Source organism: Salvelinus alpinus, chromosome 17 (genome assembly GCF_045679555.1).
Source record: "Salvelinus alpinus chromosome 17, SLU_Salpinus.1, whole genome shotgun sequence".
Classification (NCBI taxonomy): Eukaryota; Metazoa; Chordata; class Actinopteri; order Salmoniformes; family Salmonidae; genus Salvelinus; species Salvelinus alpinus.
Genome location: NC_092102.1, coordinates 25825170 through 25851879, shown reverse-complemented (window position 1 = coordinate 25851879; position 26710 = coordinate 25825170). Strand labels below are relative to the sequence as shown.

General features: G+C 42.8%; 1 protein-coding gene across 1 annotated transcript in view; it reads right to left on the bottom strand.

The window, feature by feature from the left end:
* The window catches only part of nphp4 (nephronophthisis 4), a 214315-nt gene that overhangs the window by 40835 nt on the left and 146770 nt on the right, over positions 1-26710 (bottom strand). The window contains exons 17-19 of the mRNA XM_071348201.1: positions 25814-25982; positions 4487-4624; positions 2267-2490 (exon numbers count right to left, since the gene is read on the bottom strand). Coding sequence (XP_071204302.1) covers positions 2267-2490; positions 4487-4624; positions 25814-25982 — 531 coding nt within the window. The remainder of the gene's footprint in view (positions 1-2266; positions 2491-4486; positions 4625-25813; positions 25983-26710) is intronic.

Sequence of the window (26710 nt, the reverse complement as noted above, 5' to 3'; positions counted from 1 at the left end):
TGCGTTCTCAGCCCTCTCCTGTAGTCCCTGTTCACCCATGACTGCGTGGCCATGCACGCCTCCATCTCAATCATCAAGTTTGCAGACGACACTACAGAGGTAGGCTTAATTACCAACAACAATGAGACGGCCTACAGGGAGGAGGTGAGGGCCCTCGGAGTGTGGTGTCAGGAAAATAACCTCACACTCAATGTCAACAAAACAAAGGAGATGATCATGGACTTCAGGAAACAGCAGAGGGAGCACCCCCCTATCCACATCGACGGGACAGTAGTGGAGAAGGTGGAAAGTATTAAGTTCCTCGGCGTACACATCACGGACAAACTGAAATGGTCCACCCACACAGACAGCGTGGTGAAGACGGCGCAGCAGCAGAAATTCAGCTTGTCACCAAAAACACTCACAAACTTCTACAGATGCGAGAGCATCCTGTCGGGCTGTATCACCGCCTGGTACGGCAACTGCTCCGCCCACAACCGTAAGGCTCTCCAGAGGGTAGTGAGGTCTGCACAACGCATCACCGGGGGCAAACTACCTGCCCTCCAGGACACCTACACTACCCGATGTCACAGGAAGGCCAAAAAGATCATCAAGGACAACAACCACCTGAGCCACTGCCTGTTCACCCCACTATCATCCAGAAGGCGAGGTCAGTACAGTGCATCAAAGCTGGGACCGAGAGACTGAAAAACAGCTTCTATCTCAAGGCCATCAGACTGTTAAACAGCCATCACTAACATTGAGTGGCTCCTGCCAACATACTGACTCAACTCTAGCCAATTTAATAATTCAAAATTGGATGTAATAATGTATCACTAGCCACTTTAAACAATGCCACTTTATATAATGTTTACATATCCTACATAACTCATCTCATATGTATATACTGTTCTCTATACCATCTACTGCATCTTGCCTATGCCGTTTGGCAATCGCTCATCCATATATTTTTATGTACATATTCTTATTCATTCCTTTACACTTGTGTGTATAAGGTAGTTGTTGTGAAATTGTTAGATTACTTGTTAGATATTACTGCATGGTCGGAACTAGAAGCACAAGCATTTCACTACACTCGCATTAACATCTGCTTAACCATGTGTATGTGACAAATAAAATTTGATTTGACCTGGTGGAAGGGACTTTGTGGATCTGAGGCTCTTTCCCCTGTTTCCTCCATCATCCTCTAAACCCCACCAACATCAGCTGCCTCAGATCGCAACTGGTTTTGGTTTGGGAACACACACACACACCAAAGCACGCAACAGGCTGACCAATACAAGGGTTGAAAAATTGGTGGCCATCCGGGAAAATTTGAGGCTTTTTGAGCCTGGCAACGAGCCATCCTCAACAAGGTTGGAAAGTGACAGTGAAGATGAGGCCTCAGAGTCTGATGTTCAAGAGGTGGACATTGAGAAGGTCCAGGAAGAAGACATGGAAGCCTGAGAGGAAGACAACCAAATCTTTAGTTTCTAGACTATCATTTTAGAGATGTATGTTGAAAATGTTTTTGGGAGATGCGATGGATCATTGGGGATCATTCAATATTCCCTTTCTTTTGTTGTTCAGTGAAATCATCCCATGTGAAAAATCAACTAATTTAATTAAAGTTCAATTCGTAACTAAATAGTTTTTTAAAATTTCTATTGGAAGGATTTAATCATTTGCAATTATGTCTACTTATGATATGGTAAAAGGTTTATGTTTCTGTCTCCATATGATATGGTAAATATAACCAATGCAAAAAACATCTACATTTAAATGGTATTAATATTAATTTGCATATATTTCCATTAATTCCCACAGAAAGTTTCCACCTCTGAATATTCCCCAAAAAGTGCAACCCTACAGCTGAGTATAGGCATATGCGTATGGCGAGTGTTAAACAGTGATGTCTAAAATGCTTTGAGTTAACCAGCCCCTTGGAGAGTGCTGTCCATTTCAGCACCATAGATAGTAGCCTATAGGCTACCTGGCTGTTTGATCTGTCTGTTGCACTGCTACGTTGTTAGCCAATTTTTGTTCTTATATGTTCCGGTATTGTGATATGTGTGTTCTGCTGCTACATTGATGTCGTGAATATTATAAGAAATTTGGCCCTGTAAGCCCCACAGCTGCATGTGGGCATATCTGTATGGCGTATGTTCTGCAGTGACGTCTAAAAGCTTTGCTGTACATTGATGTCTTTAAAATGATTTTGGGGGAAGGGGAGAAGGCCAAGTGGGCTTCTTAGTAGAGAGCCAGGTGGCCATGTTGTTGACTTTACCGTGACCTTCGTCTTGACCTCGCTGCCGGTGCCATCTTGTCCCCCCTCGTGCTGCCGCACGGCCACCATGCGATTGAGTTTGCGCTGGCGTACGTCGTCTGTCTCGCCCCACCAGGGGGTGTTAGTGAGGGGCGTCCCACCGCCCTCCTTCATATGGCTCTGGAGCAACGGCACCAGGTCCCCGTCCAGCTCCACCAGCCTCTGGGCCCGCGCCGCGTTACGCACTGCAACACATTCACAACAAGCAATCTTACAGCAATACATTAACAGCCTTACTGCAACGCACTCACAATATTAACAACCTTACCGCGATGCAATCACAACCTTACTGCAACACAACAAACAATTGTTTTGATCTGCGTTGACCCATTAACTTGCTGGGAGCATTCTTTAGTTTACTACTCCATTAGTCAGCTCCTCTACCAACATTTTTTGGTGTCCGTCAGCTCATGCTTTTTAGTGCTAGGCTGAAACATCAGTGTACACACCCTGTGGCTCTCCAGAGTTATAGTGACCACTGTTGTAATGAAAAGTATCTTTGTAGCCATCAGCCGTAGACAGAGAAGAGACCTAGTAACGACCATGAGAACCACGAGCCATACATACAGTATTTATTTGCTTTGTCAGATGTTGCCAACACAGCACTTACTGTAATGATGCTGATGGGATTGAGTATGCATTAAGACAGCACCCTGAACCAATTGGAAGATAAACATCTGACTGATATCAGCCCACAAATAATCTGGGAACCAAGGAAGGGGGGGAGGGGAGCAGCCCAATAATATAAAAGAGAGATAGATAAAGTAAGTGGAGGATCAAAGGAAGAGGGCCTCAAGTACTGTTTCTCATCTAAAGCCCTCTAAAGAATAGTGGAAGGCTCTGCTCCCACTCACTGATAACTCACCAGGGGGATATCTCCCCCTCCCTCTTTCTCTTGGCCTCTCCCTCTCTTATCCATCTTTCCCTCTCGGTCTCTCTTACCCTCTCTCTTTCCCTCTCCCCTTCTCTTTCTACACGCCTCTCCATTGTTATCGTTACCTCTCCATCCCTCTCCCACCTCTCTGTCTCTCTCAGTCTCTCTACCACTTCCCACACAATCTCCATCTCTCCCGGCACTTCTTCGCATTCCTCCTTATCAGAATGGCGTCAGCGATCTGCCAATCACTTTGCTGGATAGTCCCCGGGTAGTAGGTATTCACTACAGGCTTGGAGAGAATGGTACAGTAATGGAACTGTAGTACTTCAGCGACTAACTGAACAGAACTACAGACCTTCTGTTGGGAAGTCATTGGCAATAACGGCAATCTATAAAATAAACAGAATTTCTTATCGTAAGCAAACACCATGGCCTGATTCACACTATAGGGCAAACTGAGCCAAGCCAAGCTGTACTATACTGGCCTGGTTACACATCCACCATAGAACAATGTGAAAAGAAAAGCCGGGACAGTACGAGTCAGGTCAATCCTTTAGTGTGAATCAGGTATGTGTAGTTGTTTTCATACAGTGTTTGTAGACTGGATTTCTTCGGTTTTGTTGGACATTCATTAAATGGATTGAGCCCCATCTACCTAATTTCTATGAGCCACCTCACAAGCTCTGCTTCAGCAACTCACCATGGCTTCAAGTCCTCAGACACGTCACCGCACTATGGGGGACCGAGCTTTCTGCTCCCTTGCCTACGGAATGCTCTCCCTGATCATCTGAGAGCCACTCCATCAATCAGAACTTTTAAAACGGGCCTTAAAACACATTTTTACAGCCTGTTTTTCTTATAGTCCTAATCTGGAAAGTTACTTTAGTTCCTAGCTTACTACCTCTATTTCCTGCCTTGATTCTAAATGTATGATTTTTATTGTTTTTTTTTTGGTTTTTCTTATCATTGTTTGAAATTTTCCTATGTAGAGCTTTGGAATAACACTGTAATGAAAAAAGTTATACAAATTAAATGTATTATTTTCAACTATTATTATTATTCTTCTTCACACCTCTGTTGTGTTGTGTGTGAGGCGCTGAACACTGTGTGCGACCAGCCACCAGATTTGCTTGGGGAGGCTCAATTAGGCTGCAAATTGAGTGTCTCAGAGCTGAAGAGAAAGGGCAGAATGTATAATGGATCTGGATGAGACGGTCATGAATAACACCGCCACCCTGTACATCAACCAACAGCTCACACAGATAAAAACACAAGTTCACATACACAAGGTGTGGGGGTCCTACCGTTGAGTCGTTGGATGCTCTTGGAAGACAAGCTGCCCCCGGTGAAGCCACTTGTGGCATCCGGCGGTGAGATGATGTGGGAGCGTGACGGAGGAAGACACTGGGGCTTGTTGGGTTTGTTCTGGTCTACAGGACATCCTAGAGAAAACCAAGAAAACAAAAGGATGCTATTTTGAAAGAGTAGACAAAGTTCTCTTTATTTGAACAATTTCTCAAAAGGGCTATATTTTGGTATACGGGATCTGGACTTTGATATAACATGTTACTTAATTACCTCGTGTTTTTGATTTCCGTGTTGTCGGACTGTGTTATTGGCTTTTTCTTTACACCTCAGGGTTAGCTAACATTAATTTAGCAATTTCATTTAGAAAAATCTATTCACTAAATACAATAGCTTTATGTTGTGTTGATCCAATCTGTCAACACAAGCTTCCAGGTTACCTCCAGGTTACCTCCAGGTTACCTCCAGGTTACCTCCAGGTATCATTCAGTACACTTTGCCTCCTCGGACACCAATTTGAGACCCTAACTAGTGGAATCCATGTTCGCTTCCCACTCATGGCGGATAAAGGGTGAGTTGTGCTCAACGGTGAACTTTGATTGATTCCAGGTTCTCCTCTGGCGGAGAGCAGACATTAATTCATTTAGTGCAGAGCTACAGTAGTTGTGTGTGGCAGTCGACTCGCCTGGGCTGTCGAGCAAAGCTTCACACCTGGTAATGGGGGAGTGGGAGAAGCAATTGCTCACTGTGAGGAGTAGTGTGAGTGCCAATGCCAAGCAGAGTTCGCCGGAACCTTCTATTCGCTGCCAATAGCAGAGAGCGCATTTCCCCCCAAAAAATGGCCTCAGAGAGATTGTTTTGTAATTGGCGGTTATGCTGTCTGGTAGATTCCAGATAGAATTACAGGAAGATGACTGAGGCTCTAATTAAAACTAAAGGTTAGAATTAATGAAATTGTTGCTTGCAGTTTTCTCTGCTACAATTCAGAGCATTTCACTCGAGTTTGGCAACATCCACTTTGGGGAAAGTGACTTTTCTAATGTCAAAATTTTACAGACAATTTTTTACTGTGGAGCTCGGAAATTATGCACTGCGGCCGTGGCGTACTTCATAAAGCATGAGCATTGCAATTAAGCCGCTTTATCACAGTACGACACATCTCCGTGGGCTTGTGGAGTTTTTAGTGAGAATTAAAACCCCTCTCCGCCGCTCGGCATCCTTCAGAGCTCCAACTCTTTCATCAACAGCTGATAATAGGTAGGCCAAGTGAGTAACGAAGAGATAGGGTTGCCATGCAAACAGACACCGACAGACGCAATTGCGCAGATTAATGGCCGAGGTTTCTCTGCCTTCTCCTCCGTGATTCCTCCGAAATCCATCTTGTTATGTCGCCACTGCCACAATGGAATCCGACCGAATTATAAATATAAACGTCACATTTTGTATGAGTTATAATTCCACAGATATTATATAGTAAAGACATTACGTATTGAGTAAATGTCTTGGATTGGTAATAAATGCTATCCGGATGGCCATTCCACAAAACATTCGTTACATTCTTTCAGTGCATTCCCGCTAGCCAATTCTCCTATGATTGATAATAGTCCCTCACTAGGGCCTGAGACGTAGGCTAGCCTACATGATAAAATGAGTAATGACTGTCACAACAAACGACAGGGTGGTGAACTGATGGCAAACAGTTTAATCATGCTTATTCATGAACTATAACCATGATTATCATCAAATTATGACCACTGTAATAATTTCGGGTGACATCGACAACAGTACTTTTCACCCTCCTGAGTAATTTTTAATTCCACACAATTTAAATCATTCTCGCAGTGGAAACAGTGTTGGGTCGTCCCTGTGAAATGGAAGCAGGGATGTATTCAGTGATGTGAAAACTACACGTTACAGATAGAAATAGAATTTATAGAGTGAACTTGATTCCCTATTCTACATTCCCTATTCTACATGACAGACAATCATATCTGTTCTACACAAATACATTTCTTTCTGAACGTTCTGTTCTGGAGGAGGCTCAGGCATGTCTTGTGTTGGGCAACTGCTATAAGCCGTCTGTTGAGAGGAGACTAATTGTAAAGAGAGTGCCAGAGGGCTCTATTCTATTAAAATCAAATCAAATGTTTTTGGTCGCGTACACATATTTTGCAGATGTTATCGCAGGTGCAGCAAAATGCTTGTTTCAAGCTCCAACAGAGCAAATATATATGTGTTATTTCATAGTTTTGATGTCTTCACTATTATTCTACAATGTAGAAAAAAGTAAAAATAAAGAAAAACCCTTGAATGAGTAGGTGTCCAAACTTTTGACCAGTACTGTATGTATAATATATATATATAGTGCGTTCAGAAAGTACTCATTCCCCTGTCACTTTAATTAAATGTTTACATACTGTTTTAGCCACTTCATATGTACACAGAGTATACAACATATTAAGAACACTCTGCTCTTTCAATGACAGAATGACCAGGTGAATCCAGGTGAAAGCTATGATCCCTTATTGATGTCACTTGTTACATCCACTTCAATCGGTGTAGATGAAGGGGAGGAGACAGGTTAAAGAAGGATTTTTAAGCCTTGAGACAATTGAGACATGGATTCTGTATGTAAGCCATTCAGAGGTTGAATGGGCAAGACAAAACATGTAAGCGCCTTTGAACGGGTCTATGGTAGTAGGGGCCAGGCGCACTGGTTTGTGTCAAGAACTGCAACACTGCTGGGTTTTTCATGCTCAACAGTTTCCCGTGTGTATCAAGAATGGTCCACCACCCAAAGGACCTCCAACCAACTTGACACAACTGTGGGAAGTATTGGAGTCAACGTGGGCCAGCAACCGTGGCACGCTTTCGACACCTTGTAGAGCCCATGTCTCGACCAATTGAGGCTGTTCTGGGGGCAAAAGGGGGCACAGGGGTGTGCAACTCAATATTAGGAAGGTGTTCCTAATGTTTGGTATAGTCAGTGTATACTGTACATATTAAATAGGTAAAACAGTATGTAAACATTAGTCATTGAACACTTCATGACAAGATGGCGCCGGAGAACAAGGCTGATGTTTTACATATTCCTAACCAATTGTTTGTTTCTTTGTGTTGTTTGTAACGTATTTTTTTTAACTTATTTTGTACATAATGTTGCTGTTACCGTCTCTTATGACCGAAAATAACTTCTGGGCATCAGAACTGCGATTACTCACCACGGACTGGCAGAATCCTTTTTTTCTTTTAACGAGTCCAACGAGCCTGACGTGAATGATATACTGCTTCCCCGGGAACAGGCCCAGATCCCCGTCATTTGAGTGAAGAGAAGGTGGAGAAAAAGGGGCCAGAGGGCAGGCTGCCTTCTGAGAATTCGTAGGCGATAGAATAAACCCGCACTTCCTTCCATTTTGCAAGCAAATGTGCAATCTTTGGAAAATAAAATTGATGACCAACGCGGAAGATTACAGTACTAATGGGACATTCAAAACTGCAATATCTTCGACTCCGACAACATTGTCAACATACAGTGGCTTACGAAAGTATTCACCCCCTTGGCATTTTTCCTATTTTGTTGCCTTACAACCTGGAATTAAAATAGATTTTTTTGGGGGATTTGTATCATTTGATTTACACAACATGCCTACCACTTTGAAGATGCAAAATATTTTTTATTGTGAAAAACAAGAAATAAAACAAAAAAACTGAACTTCAGTGTGCATACCTATTCACCCCAAAGTCAATACTTTGTAGAGCCACCAGCAATTACAGCTGCAAGTCTCTTGGGGTATGTCTCTATAAGCTTGGCACATCTAGCCACTGGGATTTTTGCCCATTCTTCAAGGCAAAACTGCTCCAGCTCCTTCAAGTTGGATGGGTTCTGCTGGTGTACAGAAATATTTAAGTCGTACTACAAATTTTCAATTGGATTGAGGTCTGGGATTTGACTAGGCCATTCCAACACATTTAAATGTTTCCCCTTAAACCACTCAAGTGTTACTTTAGCAGTATGCTTAGGATCATTGTCCTGCTGGAAGGTGAATCTCTGTCCCAGTCTCACATTTCTGGAAGACTGAAACAGGTTTCCCTGTATGTAGCACCATCCATCATTCCTTCAATTCTGACCAGTTTCCCACTCTCTTTTGATGAAAAACATCGCCACAGCATGATGCTGCCACCACCATGCTTCACTGTGGGGATGGTGTTCTCGGGGTGATGAGAGGTGGTGGGTTTGCACCATACATAACGTTTTCCTTGATGTCCAAAAAGCTAAATGTTTAGTCTCATCTAACCAGAGTACCTTCTTCCATATGTTTGGGGAGTCTCCCACATGCCTTTTGGCAAACTCCAAACATGTTTTTCTTATTTTTTTCTTTAAACAATGGCTTTTTTTTCTGGCCACTGTTCTGTAAAGCCCAGCTCTATGGAGTGTACGGCTTAAAGTGGTCCTATGGATAGATACTCCAATCTCCGCTGTGGAGCTTTGCAGCTCCTTCAGGGTTATCTTTGGCCTCTTTGTTGCTTCTCTGATTATTGCCCTCCTTGCCTGGTCCGTGAGTTTTGGTGGGCAGCCCTATCTTGGCAGGTTTGTTGTGGTGCCATATTCTTTACATTTTTTAATAATAGATTTAATGGTGCTCTATGGGATGTTCAAAGTTTTGGATATTTTTTTTAATAACCCAACTCTGATCTGTACTTCTCCACAACTTTGTCCTTGACCTGTTTGCAGAGCTCCTTGGTCTTCATTGTGCCGCTTGCTTGGTGGTGCCCCTTGCTTAGTGGTGTTGCAGACTCTGGGACCTTTCAGAACAGGTGTATATATACTGAGATCATGTGACAGATCATGTGAAACTTAAATAAAGTCCACCTGTGTGCAATCTAACTATTTATGTGACTTCTGAAGATAATTGGTTGCACCAGATCTTATTTAGAGGCTTCATAGCAAAGGGGGTGAATACATATGCACGTACAACTTTTCCGTTTTAATTTTTTCCCCCATTTCACTTCACCAATTTGGACTATTTTGTCTAAGTCCATTACATGAAATCCAAATAAAAATCGATTTAAATTACAGGTTGTAATGCAACAAAATAGGAAAAACGCCAAGGGGGATGAATACTTTTGCAAGGCACTGTCTAGTAAGACAAGGGGTGACGGACTATGTATATTTGTAAACAACAGCTGGTGCATATCTAAGGAAGTCTCAACGTTTTGTTCACCTGAGGTAGAGTATGTCATGATAAGCTGTAGACCACACTATCTAAATAGAGTATTCATCTGTATTTTTCGTAGCTGTCTACATACCACCACAGACTGATGCTGGCACTAAGACCGCCGCACTGAAAGAGCTGTATTCCGCCATAAGCAAACAGGAAAACGCTCATCCAGAGGCGGCGTTCCTAGTGGCCGGGGACTTTAATGCAGGGAAACTTAAATTTTGTCTTACCAAACTTCTATCAGCATGTTAAATATGCAACCAGAGAGAAAAAACCTCTGGACCACCTTTACTCACACACAGAGACGCATACAAAGCTCTCCTTCGCCCTCCATTTGGAAAATCCGATCATAATTCTATCCTCCTGATTCCTGCTTACAAACAAAAATTAAAGCAGGAAGCACCAGTGACTAGATCAATAAAAAAAAGTGATCAGATGAGACATATGCTAAGCTACAGGACTGTTTTCCTATGACAGACTGGAATATGCTCCGGGATTCCTCAGATGGCATTGAGCAGCACACCACATCAGTCATTGGCTTCATCAATAAGTGCATCGATGACGTCGTCCACACAGTGACCACACAGTACATACACAAACCAGAAGCCAAGGATTGCAGGCAACATCCGCACTGAGCTAAAGGCTAGAGCTGCCACCTTCAAGGAGCGGGACCCTAACCCGGAAGCTTATAAGAAATCCGGCTTTTCCCTCAGCCAAACCATCAAATAGGCAAAGCGTCAATACAGGACTTCGATCGAATCATACTACACCGGCTCTGACGCTCGTCGGATGTGGCAGGGCACGCAAACCATTACAGATTACAAAAGAGAAGCACAGCCGAGAGCTGCCCAGTGACACAAGCCTACCAGACGAGCTAAACTACTTCTATGCTCCTATGCTTCTACGCTTCGAGGCAAATAAAACTGAAACATGCATGAGAGTACCAGCTGCTCCGGAAGACTGTGTGATCACACTCTCCGCAGTCGATGTGAGTAAGACCATTAAACAGGTCAACATTCACAAGGCCGTAAGCCCAGACGGATTACCAGGACGTGTACTGAGAGCATGTGCTGACCAACTGGCAAGTGTCTTCACTGACATTTTCAACCTCTCCCTGTCCGAGTCTGTAATACCAACATGTTTTAAGCAGACCACCATAGTCCCTGTGCCCAAGAACAAGGTAACCTGCCTAAATGACTACCGACCCGTAACACTCACGTCTGTAGCCATGAAGTGTTTGAAAGGCTGGTCATGGCTCACATCAACACCATTGTCCCAGAAACCCTAGACTCACTCCAATTTGCATACCGCCCTAACAGATCCACAGATAATGCAATCTCTATTGCACTTCCCACCTGGCCAAAAGGAACACCTATGTGAGAATGCTATTCATTGACTACAGCTCAGCGTTCAACACCATAGTGCCCTGAAAGCTTATCAATAAGGATCCTGGGACTAAACCCCTCCCTCTGCAGCTGGATCCTGGACATCCCGACGGGCCGCCCCCTGGTGGTAAGGGTAGGTAACAACACATCCGCCACGCTGATCCTCAACACAGGGGCCCCTCAGGGGTGCATGCTCAGTCCCCTCCTGTACTCCCTGTTCACTCATGACTGCATGGCCAGGCATGACTCCAACAACATCATTAAGTTTGCCGATGACACAACAGTGGTAGGCCTGATCACTGACAATGACGAGACAGCCTATGGGGAGGAGGTCAGAGACCTGGCCGTGTGGTGCCAGGACAACAACCTCTCCCTCAATGTGATCAAGACAAAGGAGATGATTGTGGACTACAGGAAAAATAAAAAAGAGTACCGAGCACGCCCCCATTCTCATCGACAAGGCTGTAGTAGAGCAGGCTGTAGTGGAGCAACTTCTCGGCCTCCGACTGCAAGGCACTACAGAAGGTGGTGTGTACGGCCCAGTACATCACTGGGGCCAAGCTTCCTGCTATCCAGGACCTCTACACCAGGCAGTGTCAGAGGAAGGCCCTAAAAATTGTCCAAGACTCCAGGCACCCTAGTCATAGACTGTTCTCTCTGCTACCACACGGTAAGCGGTACCGGAGCGCCAAGTCTAGGTCCAAGAGGCTTCTAAACAGCTTCTACCCCCAAGCCATAAGACTCCTGAACATCTAATCAAATGGCTACCCAGACTATTTGCATGCCCCCCCCCCCCCTTTAAACCACTGCTACTGTTGTTATCATCTATGCATAGTCAGTTTAATAACTCTACCTACATGTACACATTACCTCAACAAACCAGTGCCCCCGCACATTGACTCTGTACCGGTACCCCCCTGTGTATAGTCTCACTATTGTTGTTTTACTGCTACTCTTTAATTACTTGTTACTTTTATTTCTTATTCTTACTCAGATTTTTTTTAAACTGCATTGTTGGTTAGGGGCTCGTACGTAAGCATTTCACTGTATTCGGCGCATGTGACTAATAAAATTTGATTTAATTTTTTGATTTAATTTCATTTAATTTCATTTTAATATCTATATAGGGCAGCAGTGTCTAAGCAGCAGGGTAGAGTACCGGGTGGTAGCCGGATAGTAACAGTGACTAAGTTCAGGGCAGGGTACTAGTGGCTAGTGGTGACTACCGTAAAACTTAAATTTAACGGCGAGTCTCAGTCCCTTTTAATATCCGGGCAATGGCACACATTTCAGAAAATAAACACCTGATTCAAATAAACGCCCGGTCTAAATGAATTGTTTACGAGTTTACCTTGAGTTGTTTACAAGGTTTAATGTTTGATGTCACATAAAATTATTCAGACAAAAAAAAAATAGAGGCATATTAAGACTAAATAAAGTGAATGCTGAATATAAACAATTAAGTATGCAAAAGAGCAAAATATGTGTGTATTAATAGACGCCTGGCTCAAATCGAAGTCCGTCTCTAATAAGTGTCTGTTGTGTCCAGTAATTTAAGCAAATGAACGCTCAGGCTATTAATTTAAGTTTTACGGTATTTAACAGTCTGCTGGTCCCAGCAGCTTTGATGCACCTTTACTGTCTCCGCCTTCTAGATGGAAGCGGGGTGAACAGGCCGTGGCTTGGGTGGATATGGTCCTTGATGATCTTTTTGTCCTTCTTGTGACACCAGGTGCTGTAGAGATCCTGGAGGGCAGGCAGCGTGCCCCCGGTTATGCGTTAGGCTGACCGCACCACCCTCTGGAGAGCCCTGCGGTTGCGGACGGTGTAATCTGTTACGCAGAAATAAAATTTGCGCAAAGTTTACAAGTGAGATTACGGACAGTGCAATTAATGTAGCAGGCGGTGATACAGCCCGACAAGATGCTCTCAATGGTGCATCTGTAGAAGTTTGAGGGTCTTAGGGGCCAAGCCGAATTTCTTCAGCCTCCTAAGGTTGAAGAGGCGCTGTTGCGCCTTCACCACACTGTGTGGATGGATCATTTCAGGTTATCAGTGATGTGCACGTCGAGGAACTTGTAGCTTTTCACCCTCTCCACTGCGGCCCTGTCTATGTGGATAGGGGCATGCACTCTCTGCTGTCTCCTGAAGTCCACAATCAACTCAGTGTTTTCCAACCTTGGTCCTCCAGTACCCCAACAGCACACATTTTGGTTGTAGCCTTGGACAAACACACTTCATTCAAGTTGAATCAGGTGTATACTCACTATGGGTAATTATATTTCTATGCAAAGAAAGGGGGGGTCCTGCGTTTACTCATTCCATTTCTTACTTACTAGAAATAGTCTGCATTTACAGAAATCCATCTCTCTAGATGCTGTGGTTCCATGCAGGCAACCTTTTAAAGATAAACCAATTAATTCTCATCTGGATGAAGGGGGCATGTGAGTGGTTTTGATATCTTTAACCTTAGATGGGCGGTGGTAGCATATTACATCACTCTGAAACATTTGTATCTGTGCCCTTTAGGCAAAGCGCACAAAGCACTTAATTCACCTTACAAATATTTGGGGGAGGGCAAATGTCCTCTCTGTGTTTGCTCCAATTTGTTGGTTTCAGGAGGAGTTCATGCGATTAGTTCCTCTCTCTCGCTCATGCTGCAGTCCTGCCAGGGCTTATCGGTCTGCTGCAGATGAGGAGTGTTGAAAAGGCCTGGAGATGGACCTAATCGCTCTTCTCTCCCAATGTGGCCACATACTATTCCCCCTGTGTGTGAATGCCTGTGTGTGAGTGAGTTCATTAATAATACACTGAACAAAAATATTAATGCAACATGTAAAGTGTTGGTCCGATGTTTCATGAGGTGAAATAAAACATCCCAGAAATTTCCCATATGCACAAAAAGCTTATTTCGCTCAAATTTTGGGCACAAATTTGTTTACAGCTAACATGTGTGGCATAGCAAGAAGCTGATTAAACCGCATGTTCATTACACAGGTTCACCTTGTGCTGCGAACAATAAAAGGCCGCTCTAAAATGTCCAGTTTTGTCACACAACACAATACCACAGATCTCTCAAGTTTTGAGGGAGGTGCAATTGGCATGCTGACTGCAGGAATGTCCACCAGAGCTGTTGCCAGAGAATTGAATGTTAATTTCTCTACAATAAGCCACCTCCAACGTCATCACACAAAACAATTTGACCAGGGCAGGGTTCAGACCCAGGGTCCTGAGCTTAGTGATGAGTTTGGAGGGCACTATGGTTTTGAAGGCTGAGCTGTAGCTGATAAACAGCATTTGTACATAGGTATATCTCTTGTCCAGTTGGGATATGGCAGTGTGCAGTGCAATGGTGATTGCGTCATATGTGGATCTGTTGGGTCGGTATGCAAATTGTAGTGGTTCTAGGGTGTTGGGTAAGGTGGATGTGATATTAATTAGCTTTTCAAAGCACTTTAAGATGACAGAAGTGAGTGCTATGGGTGGATAGTAATTTAGTTCAGTTACCCTCACTTTCTTGGGTACAGGAACAACGGTGGACATCTTGATGCAAGTGTCCTCGCCACGGGTGCTTCCTACTTAAGTTTCTGCCTATAGGTGGGTAGGAGCAGAAATGAGGTGGGATTGGATTTGCCGAAGGGAGGGCAGGGGAGGGCCTTGTAGCCGTCCTGGAAGGGAGAGTAGCAATGATCTAGAGTCCGTGATGCGTGTGTGGCACAAGAGGCACATGTGTTCATAGAATTTTGGTAACATTTTCCTCAGATTTCCTTTATTAAAGTGTAACTGACAGCGTTTTAACTACTTTGCAGATATGAAACAAACAGCCAATGATAATATCAGTCAAATATATCAAATTCCCAGTTTACGCTACAAAGACAACTTAAAGAGGTTTTAAAATAGGTTCTATTTGACTCAAAATTCCATGACGTAGAGTAGAGGCATTGTTGGCAGAAAAGATCGACACAGTTCAATGCATGACTGCTATTAGGTTGTAAACCACAGCTGGCCTTTTACATCGTTTTCTACCTCCAGCCGTTCGGGATGCAGTTTCAGTTTCAATGACAGAATATTTTGGACAAAAATGTAACCATGGCTGGGAATATCAATACAGTCAAACTTGCGAGGGCAATGATCACAAGTCAGTCATAACGTGGCTAATAGGCTAGCTTATCTATTTATGTAGCTTTTTATTTAGCAAGCTAAAAAGACTGAGCCTAATGATAGCTAGCTATTTTCTGGGAGGATGTCATGTCATTGGACGAGTGGGTCAGTGGCTGACCCCCATAATTTTTCTGTGGCTACAGCTAGAGATGCAGGTGTCATTTGGTTAGCTAACAATAAAATTGAATCACTTTGCTAGCTAGCTCTGCTGAACTTGAAAGAACGTTATCCACAGTTAGCATATCTCTTCGTTGTCAATCAAATGATTTGGCATCGATCAAATGGGAGAGCAGGAAGGAAAGTTCCTATTCAGCTGTCAAAACGTGGGTTGGGACAAGCATGCATTGCCAGGCAAGCTGCAGAAGGGCGAGCAGGCTACTATTCCCCATGATTTATCAGTGCAATTTTGTTGGACAACTAAACTCAGCAAAAAAAGAAACGTCCTCTCACTGTCAACTGCGTTTATTTTCAGCAACCTTAACATGTGTAAATATTTGTATGAACATAACAAGATTCAACAACTGAGCCATAAACTGAACAAGTTCCACAGACATGTGACTAACAGAAATGTAATAATGTGACCCTGAACAAAGGGGGGGGGGGGTCAAAATCAAAAGTAACAGTCAGTATCTGGTGTGGCCACCAGCTGCATTAAGTACTGCAGTGCATCTCCTCCTCATGGACTGCCCCAGATTTGCCAGTTCTTGCTGTGAGATGTTACCCCACTCTTCCAGCAAGGCACCTGCAAGTTCCAGGACATCTCTGGGGGTAATGGCCCTAGCCCTCACCCTCCGATCCAGCAGGTTCCAGACGTGCTCAATGGGATTGAGATCCGGGCTCTTCGCTGGCCATGGCAGAACACTGACATTCCTGTCTTGCAGGAAATCACACACAGAACGAGCAGTATGGCTGGTGGCATTGTCATGCTGGAGGGTCATGTCAGGATGAGCCTGCAGGAAGGGTACCACACGAGGGAGGAAGATGTCTTCCCTGTAACGCACAGCATTGAGATTGCCTGCAATGACAACAAGCTCAGTATGATGATGCTGTGACACACCGCCCCAGACCATGACGTACCCTCCACCTCCAAATCGATCCCACTCCAGAGTACAGGCCTCGGTGTTACGTTCATTCCCTCGGCGATAAACGCGAATCTGACCATCACCCCTGGTGAGACAAAACTGTGACTCGTCAGTGAAGAGCACTTCTTGCCAGTCCTGTCTGATCCAGCGACGGTGGGTTTGTCCCCATAGGCGACGTTGTTACCGGTGATGTCTGGTGAGAACCTGCCTTACAACAGGTCTACAAGCCCTCAGTCCAGCCTCTCTCAACCTATTGCGGACAGTCTGAGCACTGATGCAGGGATTGTGCGTTCCTGGTTTAACTCGGGCAGTTGTTGTTGCCATCCTGTACCTGTCCCGCAGGATCAGCTGTCCGTCCTGTCTCCCTGTCTTAGGCATCTCACAGTACGGACATTGCAATTTATTGCCCTGGCCACATCTGCAGTCCTCATGCCTCCTTGCAGCATGCCTAAGGCACGTTCACGCAGATGAGCAGGGACCCTGGGCATCTTTCTTTTTGTGTTTTTCAGAGTCACTAGAAAGGCCTCTTTAATGTCCTAAGTTTTCATAACTGTGCCCTTAATTGCCTACAGTCTGTAAGCTGTTAGTGCCTTAACGACCGTTCCACGGGTGCATGTTCATTAATTGTTCATGGTTCATTGAACAAGTATTGGAAACAGTGTTTTAAACCCTTTACAATGAAGATCTGTGAAGTTTTTTAGATTTTTATGAATTATCTTTGAAAGACAGAGTCCTGAAAAAGGGACGTTTCTTTTTTTTTGCTGAGTTAACAAGCTGAAAAGCTTTGAGAAGGTTTATCTACGGTCCCCTTGTTAGATTGTAGCTCATCTCGCTCTGGCTAACATAAGTTGTTGATCTTGTTGTTGATGTGCATACGCAACTGAAGGAGAGATGGCCTACGTGTTCATGGTTGTTTGAACAATAGGACTGTAAAGTTACCAAATGTAAGAGGACTGCCATGGTATTTACATAGTTGCAGATATCCATTCAGGCATATTTTGTGGCTTTTGGTGAATGCTTTCAGTAGCTGTTGCTACTGCCTTAAAAACACAGTCCAGTTCAAAATTAATTATGGCAGGCCCATGTGACAAATGGCTTATTTGCATATAGGCCTACTGTAGCTCTGATTGGATATTGCACACCGGTCGTTGTATAGTCCGGTCCTGGACAAGACAGATGTTTTTATTAGGTTTCATTTACTGCAGTGTCTATTAATTGTCCAAATACACAGCCACTTTCACACTCAATACTACAATAGAATTTTCACAAATTGCTTACTCTACCTCATCCACAAACATTCTATGAAAGTATAAAAAAGTGAAAATGACCATATCTAAGTGCTCACTTCTCAACAAAAAAAATTGCTTGAAAGCTGTATCCAAATCTAATCGGATGTAGTGATCACAATACAGTAGCCATATCTAGGAAAAGCAAAGTTCCAAAGGCTGGGCCAAATATAGTATATAACAGGTCATACAAGAAGTTTGTTGTTGTAAAGAATATTTGTTGGTCCGTGGTGTATAATGAGGAGCAAACATACACTGCACTTGAAACATTTATGAAATTGCTTATTTCAGTTACTAATAAGCATGCACCCATTAAGAAAATGACTGTAAAAACTGTTAAATTCCCTTGGATTGATGAGGAATTAAAAAATGTTATGGTTGAGAAGGATGAGGCAAAAGGAATGCCAAAAAAAGTCTGCCTGCACAGATTGGCAAACCTATTGCAAATTGAGAAATCATGTGACTAAACTGAATAAAAAGAAGTAGAAACTACAGTATGAAACAAAGATAAATTAAATAAATAATGATAGTAATAAGCTTTGGAGCACCTTAAATGAAATTATGGGAAAAAAGGCAAACTCAGCTACATCATTCATTGAATCAGATGGCTCTTTCGTCACAAAACCCACTGATATTGCCAACTACTTGAATTATTGTTTCCATTGGCAAGATTAGCAAACTTAGGCATGACATGCCAGTAACAAACACTGACACTACACATCCAAGTATATCTGACCAAATTATGAAAGACAAGCATTGTAATTTTGAATTCCGTAAAGTGAGTGTGGAAGAGGTGGAAAAGGATTGTTGTCTATCTACAATGACAAGCAACCGGGGTCTAACAACTTGGATGGAAAATTACTGAGGATAATAGCGGACAATATTGCCACTCCTATTTGCCATATTTTCAATTTAAGCCTACTAGAATGTGTGTGCCCCCAGGCTTGGAGGAAAGCAAAAGTCATTCCGCTACTTAAGAATAGTAAAGCCCCCTTTACTGGCTCAAATAGCCGACCAATCAGCCAGTTACCAATCCAGATACAATGCTATTTTACAGTAAACAAATTGACAACAAACTTTCAGCATGCTTGTAGGGAAGGACATTCAACAAGCACAGCACTTACATAAATGACTGATGAATGGCTGAAAGAAATTGATGATAAAAAGATTGTGGGGGCTGTTTTGTTAGACTTTGGTGCGGCTTTTGACATTATCGATCATAGTCTGCTGCTGGAAAAACGTATGTGTTATGGCTTTACAATGGATAAAGAGTTAACTCTCTAACATAACACAGAGTGTTCTTTAATGGAAGCCTCTCAAACATAATCCAGGTAGAATCAGGAGTTCCCCAGGGCAGCTGTCAAGGCCCCCTTACTTTTTTCAATCTTTGCCACTGGCTTTGAGTAAAGCCAGAGTGTCTATGTATGCAGATAACTCAACACTATACATGTCAGTACTACAGCGACTGAAATGACTGCAACACTTAACAAAGAGTTGCAGTTAGTTTCAGAGTGGGTGGCAAGGAATAAGTTAGTCCTAAATATTTCTTAAACTAAAAGCATTGTATTTGGGAAAAACCATTCACTAAACCCTAAACCTCAACTAAATTCAGGGATGAAAACTGGTGAAATATGCAAAAAAGAATCCTGGGGCAAATGCGGATTAACTAATTAAACAACAAAAAATATGATCTACATGATCAGAATCTGTGTGTAAAATAAAAAGTGGTTAATGTAAACCTAACTCACAGTTAAAAATGTAAAGAAAGCAATCCAATGTCATTTGTTGCCTAGACTTTACTAGTCTTGAGAAAAAACAATCCACTAAATATTGCAGGTAGCCATGACAGCCTTTATAATAGAACGCTTATGACCACACACATCTAAATATTGCACATCTTGAAGAAGAAATCGAATGAAACAAACATGTATTCTATTTTTGCTCCATTATAGTGGCCACTACAGTAGACATCGATCAAGCGCACAATGCTACATGTGTGCAAATATAACGTTCACCGAGTAAAACATTTTATAATCCCCCCTCACTCACACACGTGTTACTGTCAAATTCAACACAACAAAAGCATTATCTTTGGGCTACACTGCACATTATTACATTGTACACTTTCTATGGACATCTGTACTACAATGTGCCAGTAGAGCATGATACCATTTGTTGGAATAATTGATCTCTTTCAGGCAGAGAGTACAGCTGGCATAACCCTTTTTAGCCACTGTATTAAAAAAGTGAGAAAGAGGGAAAGTCTATGGTGTTCCTTTCACCTCTATAGTGGCTTCCAGCTTAAGCCAGGCCCAGCTCCAGCTACACTTGTTTAATAACAAGCAACACCTAATTTTCACCTAATTCTCTCATTCTGAAAATTAATCACTAATTATATATAAAACATTAGTTCACAGATAGTAGTTAGTTCGTTGGCTAGTTAACTAGTTAACATTTCAAACAGATTGCCAGAGTACAGTAAGCAACTAATGCGTTATAACGTGAGGAACGGCAAGGAGTCGTATACCAGTTAACACTATAGCGAATTGGTTAGGTTACTAATGTTAGCTCATCTGATGTAACGTTAACTAGCTAACGTTAGCTGACTTTATTAACAAGCTAATTTTCACACCATAAACTCAATTATTTGATCAGATAAGTTGGCTAATGTTGCTCAACATTTCTCTGGCTTGCTAATGGAGAGTTCAATCCAGCTAGCAAGATACTTAACAATGCTAACAATACTTGTTCCACCACACTTTCTCCCTCACCTCAAACTTTCCAAATGCCAGTTGTTTTTCAGTTGCAGCTCATGAAGTACGCTTCATCACCTTCTCACCCCGGTCTCTGTGGTCAGGCTTCTCACCTAACGTTACCTCTTCGTTATAGTTCATGGAACATGCTGCTGTAACTGGCAAGCTGCCTTTCCACTCTCCACTGTCTTCCCAGAGCGCGCGCTGATGCTGTAACTAGCAAGTTGGTTGTCTCTTCTCTCTTCAGTCGCGTGCTGCGGTGCATTCTGTTGTTATGTGAATGATTGGCTGAGCCTTGGATTCAGCCAGTATTGCTCCAAACGTGTATCACTTGTTCACTTACAGCCAGGAGGTATCCAAAGCCCCCCCAAAAAACTTTTCTCATTGGATCTATACGAATCACGTAGGTCACCTATTTTGGATTCAAAATGACGATTTTCGCCAAAAGGTGACTAGTTTGCATCCCTGTAAATCTTTGAGCAAGTTGAGGTGTGTCCATAATAAAGCAAGTATGTCCATAATAAAGCACTGCTCTAACTTCTTAACAGCACTATCAACAATGCAGGTCCTAGTTTTGTCGCACCTGGACTACTGTTCCGTCTTGTGGTCAGGTGCCACAAAAAATTACTTTTTTGCAATTGGCTCAGAACAGGGCAGCACGGCTGGCCCTTGGATGTACACAGAGAGCTAATATTAATATGTCAATCTCTCCTGGCTCAAAGTGGAGGAGCGATCGACTTCATCACTACTTTTATTTATGAGAGGTATTGACATGTTGAAAGCACCGAGCTGTCTGTCTAAACTACTGGCGCACAGCTCTGACACCCATGCATACCCCACAAGACATGCCACAAGAGGTCTCTTCACAGTCCCCAAGTCCAGAACAGACTATGGGAGGCGCACATCACTACATAGAGCCATGACTACATGGAACTCTATTCCACATCAAGTAACTGATGCAAGCAAAAAAAATTGATTAAAAAAAAATATATAAAAATACACCTTATGGAACAGTGGGGACTGTGAAGCAACACAAAAATAGGCACAGACGCATGCATACACACACACATAAACATGGATTTTGTACTGTAGATATGTGGTAGTGGTGGAGTAGGGGCCTGAGGGCACACAGTGTTTTGTGAAATTTATGAAAGTATTATAATGTTTTTAAAAGTGTATAAAACTGCCTTAATTCTGCTTTGGCAGCAGCTAATGGGGATCCAAAATAAATACAAATCCATGCTCGTGATAATTAAAACGGATATCATTTGATGTTTGATATATTTTCCTTGGATAATGACAGTCTTCCAGTCACACACACTGTTTCCATATACTGTATTCTTCACATATTGTAGCCCATTCTAATGTACATTACATGGCCAAAAGTATGTGGACACGCCTTCAAATTAGTGTATTCGAATATTTCAGCCACACCCGTTGCTGACTGGTGTATAAAATTGGGCACACAGCCATGACATCTCAATAGACACACATTGGCAGTAGAAAGGCCCGTACTAAAGAGCTCATTGACTTTCAACATGGCACCGTCATAGGATGCCACCTTTCCAACAAGTTAGTATGCCAAATGTCTGCCATGCTAGAGCTGCCCCAGTCAACTGTAAGTGCTGTATTTTATTTATTTATTTGGGGGGGGGGGGGGGGGGGGTTGATTGCTTTAATAATGCTGATAGATTGTAGCTGTCATCAATGTAATTGTCTGCATCACTTCCATCACTTCCAATATATACAGTACTAGTCAAAAGTTTGGACACACTTACTCATTCCAGGGTTTTTATTTTTACTATTTTCTACATTGTAGAATAATAGTGAAGACATGAAAACTATGAACTTACCCATATGGAATCATGTATTAACCAAAAAAGTGTTAAACAAATCAAAATATATATTTGAGATTCTTCAAAATAGCCACCCTTTGCCTTGATGACAGCTTTGCACACTCTTGGCATTCTCTCAGCCAGCTTCACCTGGAACGCGTTTCCAACAGTCTTGAAGGAGTTCCCACATATGCTGAGCACTTGTTGGCTGCTTTTCCTTCACTCTGCGACCCAAACCATCTCAATTGGGTTGAAGTCGGGTGATTGTGGAGGCCAGGTCATCTGATGCAGCACTCCATCACTCTCCTTCAAAGCGTGGCTACTTTGAAGAATCTAAAATATATGATTCCATATTTGTTATTTAATCATTTTGATGTGTACTGTACATCCACCCACACACATATATATAGACATATACATTAAAAAATAGATATATATTTTCCTTCATTACTTTCTAACCCTACCACCCCTCCCCTAATTGGAGTAAACTACTGAACACCACCACTTAGGCCTCTACTTCCAGCTTATACAGACATTTTATGGACACAGTCTATTTTACAATAGTTCTATTTGGTTTGTTTTTACTCCTGTCCTTCCTCTACCCTCATCTTCTCGCATCTATTTCTGATGTCCATCCAGTTTGATTTCTATTTGCCATATCTTTCAAACTGTGCTCTTTCACAAAAGTTCTTAACCTATAAACTTTTTATGGACACAGTATGTTTTGCATTAGTTATCTCGTTGTTATTAGTCCCAACTTTCAGCTCCATTCAACCCCTCCCATCTATCTTTTAAGAAAATTGTGATGAATTAAAAAGCTGTGTCATATAGATGGCAAAATAGTTAGGAAGAAATTTCTGACGTACCGATTCCATGGCACATGGTTTATGAACTGATATGCAAAACGACGTCGGATTCTAAACATTTAATTTTCCTATTTAAATTATTATACAAAATTCTTGCAACCAATAGAATGTTATTTATATGGGGGATACAACCTTCCCAGCTCTGCAGATTTTGCTGCGAAGAGATAGAATCATTAGATAATGTGTTTTGGTACTGTCCATATGCAGCTGGTTTTTGGTCACTGGTCCAGGAATTGCAACATTTACATGGAAAAAACCCTGCAGATAGCACTACTGGGTGATCTGAAAAGTCATAGTCAATCGATCAATAATATAATAATACTTTTAGCAAAAAAATATATTTTCAATTTACTATCTGTAGAAATAATGAGAATAGCAAGGATATGCATATTCTTGATACCATTTGAAAGGAAACACAGTTTGTGGAAATGTGAAATGAATGTAGGAGAATATGCGCAATTTACATTTTGGCCACTAGATGGTAGCAGTTTACGTGCAAAGTTTTAGACTGATCCAATGAACCATTGCATTAATGTTCAAAATGTTGTATCAAGTCTGCCCAAATGTGCCAAATTGGTAAATTTATACATTTTCAAGTACATAACTATAGAGAACATAACAATTCTATGGTAATAATTGTTTTTAGTTTACACACTCCCAGGAATGTCATAAATAATGGATAATTAGCTTCCCTACTGAAAAGACACTAACCTTCACACATCTAGATTTGAATATAAAAATTGATTTTATCAAACAAACTATGCTACATTTATCTCTGGGACCCTCAGTATGACAAATCAGAGCAAGATTACTGAATGTAAGTACATTATTTACCTTCAGAGGTGAATGTATCAAACCAGTTGCTGTGATAAAAGTTTTTGTTGTTGTGCCTTCTCCTCAAACAATAGCATGGTATTTTTTCACTGTAATAGCTACTGTAAATTGGACAGACTACCAAGAATTTAAGCTTTCTGCCCATATAAGACATGTCTATGTCATGGGAAATGTTCTTGTTACTTACAACATCATGCAAATCACGTTAGCTCAACCGTCCTGCGGGGGGACACCGATCCCGTAGAGTTTAAACTAGTTCAAACACTCCCCCCTATTTTCTCTTTACTTTTTTTGTCTTCTCTCTCGCCACCTCCTCGATCTCTCTCCGTCTCGCTCTTTCCTTCTCTCTCTTTCCCTCACTCTTCCCACCCCTCTCTCTCGCTTCCACTCAGAGAATCCCCCCCATTGTTGTTGGGGTACTGTGCCGAGAGATAGGGGCCCTGGTGAGCTTCACTAACAGAACATAAATCTCTCCACCACCTCCATCTGTCTTGGCAGTAGGTAAATTCCAGCTCTCCCTCAAACACGCTAATGACCATCTCTCACAGAGGAACAAATAAGATGAGAGATTCATTAAGGCTTGATGAGAGCCAACAGAGGAAGACGGGGAGGGTGGGTTGGAGAGAGAATTAGAGTTAGCAAGAGAGAGAAAGGAGAGATGGAGTGAGATAGAGAGTGGAAGCGAGCAAGAGAGAGTGAGTAAGGTAGGAATGGAGTGAAATAGAGCTAGAACGAGTGCTTCAGAGACAGGGAGAGAGGAAGAGAAAGAGATAGAGAGGTAGCTAAAGAGAGAGCACTAGAGAGAGAGAGCACTAGAGAGAGAGAGAGAGAGAGGAGAGAGGAGAGAGGAGAGAGAGAGAGAGAGAGAGAGAGAGAGAGAGAGAGAGAGAGAGAGAGAGAGAGAGAGAGAGATGGATGGATAGAAAGAGAGAGCGCTACAGAGAGAGATGGAGGTGCTCGGTGTGCACAGGGCTGATTCATGGGCATCCTCGTCTGTTAATTGATTCCAACTGTCGGCTGCTGGGAGACAGAGCCAGGCCTGATGGATATCTAAGTCTTGATTGGAAATTACATGCCAGACGTTTCCAATTTCTCACCGCGCTCTTACCCTGCTTTAGGAGATAAGCAGGGAGGAAGCGAGTCGTATTAGAACCACAATTACTCTGTCGGAAAATTGGGCTTTCCGAGGCCCGACGGTGATATGTACTGTTTATGAGTGGGTATTATTTATTCCGACAACGAACGGCGAAACTATCGACAGCTGCCGTGACACTGTGGGGCTAAAACACTTCAATTGGATAACTGCTTGAAAAGCGGGCGTCGTGTCCCGAAAGTCCAGCACAGACTACAATCCAATGTCACCCAAGCACACAGTGTAACGTATGTAAAATACAATCAAGCCTTACTACTGTGTGCTCCCATCCAAGTCTGTAGTTCGTTACAGTATGTGTGCTCTCCAGACTCCTTATCCCTATCCATATTGTCCTGGTAGACAGTATGTGTGCTCTCCAGACTCCTTATCCCTATCCATATTGTCCTGGTAGACAGTATGTGTGCTCTCCAGACTCCTTATCCCTATCCATATTGTCCTGGTAGACAGTATGAGTGTGCTCTTCCTAAAACTCAGCCAACCATCTATTGAGGGTAAATAGAGTAGGTGTACTTTTCTTAATACTTACTTTCTTCCTTAGGCTACTTCACTTCTACCTTCACTCTTTGTGGAGCGCAATGCCTCACCAACCGTACCATTTCACTGTTCCAGTTTAAGTTTCCTGTTATTGATACCTGGTTACAATTGTAACCCAAATACATCGGCATTGATAGTAAAAAGGTGAGACGAGTGGTGGATGGATAGAAGAGTAGATTAATATACTTCAGTAATAAATGCAGTGCTCTCGTCCTTACCCACGTTGCCCAGGCGCAGATGGAGCCGACCTTTGATGGTGGTGAAGACGCTGATCGGATTGGGGGCCCGGTGCAGGCTCACCGGCACGCCTTCACCCATGTACTCTGTGGTGATGACCTCCAGCTCATGAGTGGCCTGTACAGCTGGACGGCCCTGCCGCAACATATGCTGAATGACAGAGATGCAGGGGTGCGTTCAGAGACACAACAAGATAGGGGAGCGTTCAGAGATCAGGGGCAGAGATTGGGGCGCGTTCAGATCCAAATAAATAAACAGCCAGGATGGCCCTGACACAACATATGCTGCCCGGAGACAGGAGAGGCAGATCAAGATAACCAGATGGGAAAAAAACTTAACCTGACCATCCGTCTTCTGCTCCTACTGGCTTTTGCAGGTTCTGCCATTACTCTCCTGAAGTTGCCGGTAATAGGCTACATAAGAAGTCAGCGGCAGAGCTAGAGCGGTGTTTGTCAGACCATGAGACCCCCAAAAAAATTGATCTCAAAAATCGGTCTTCTCACGAAAAAGTCTGTAGCGTCCGAACAGTTTGACCTAAAAACTAGTATGACCCCTCTATGGAAAAGGGATACTCTCACGAACACGATGGCACTCTCCGTGTCAGCAGACTTGTCTGAAGTCGGTACCGTCGATGTGCCAACTTCTATTTGGTAGCGTCCGAACCGATTGGCCTACAAACTAATGGGACCCCACTGTGGATAGGGGAGATTCTCACAGACGATGGTGTTCTCCGGTACCGGATTTAAAAAACGATTAAAAAAACTAACGAAGTATGAAGGTAGTTCTGTGCCTACCTCAAAAAAGGGGTTATATTATTTTTGGCAAGTCGGTTAGGACATTTACTTTGTGCATGACACCAGTAATTTTTCCAACAATTG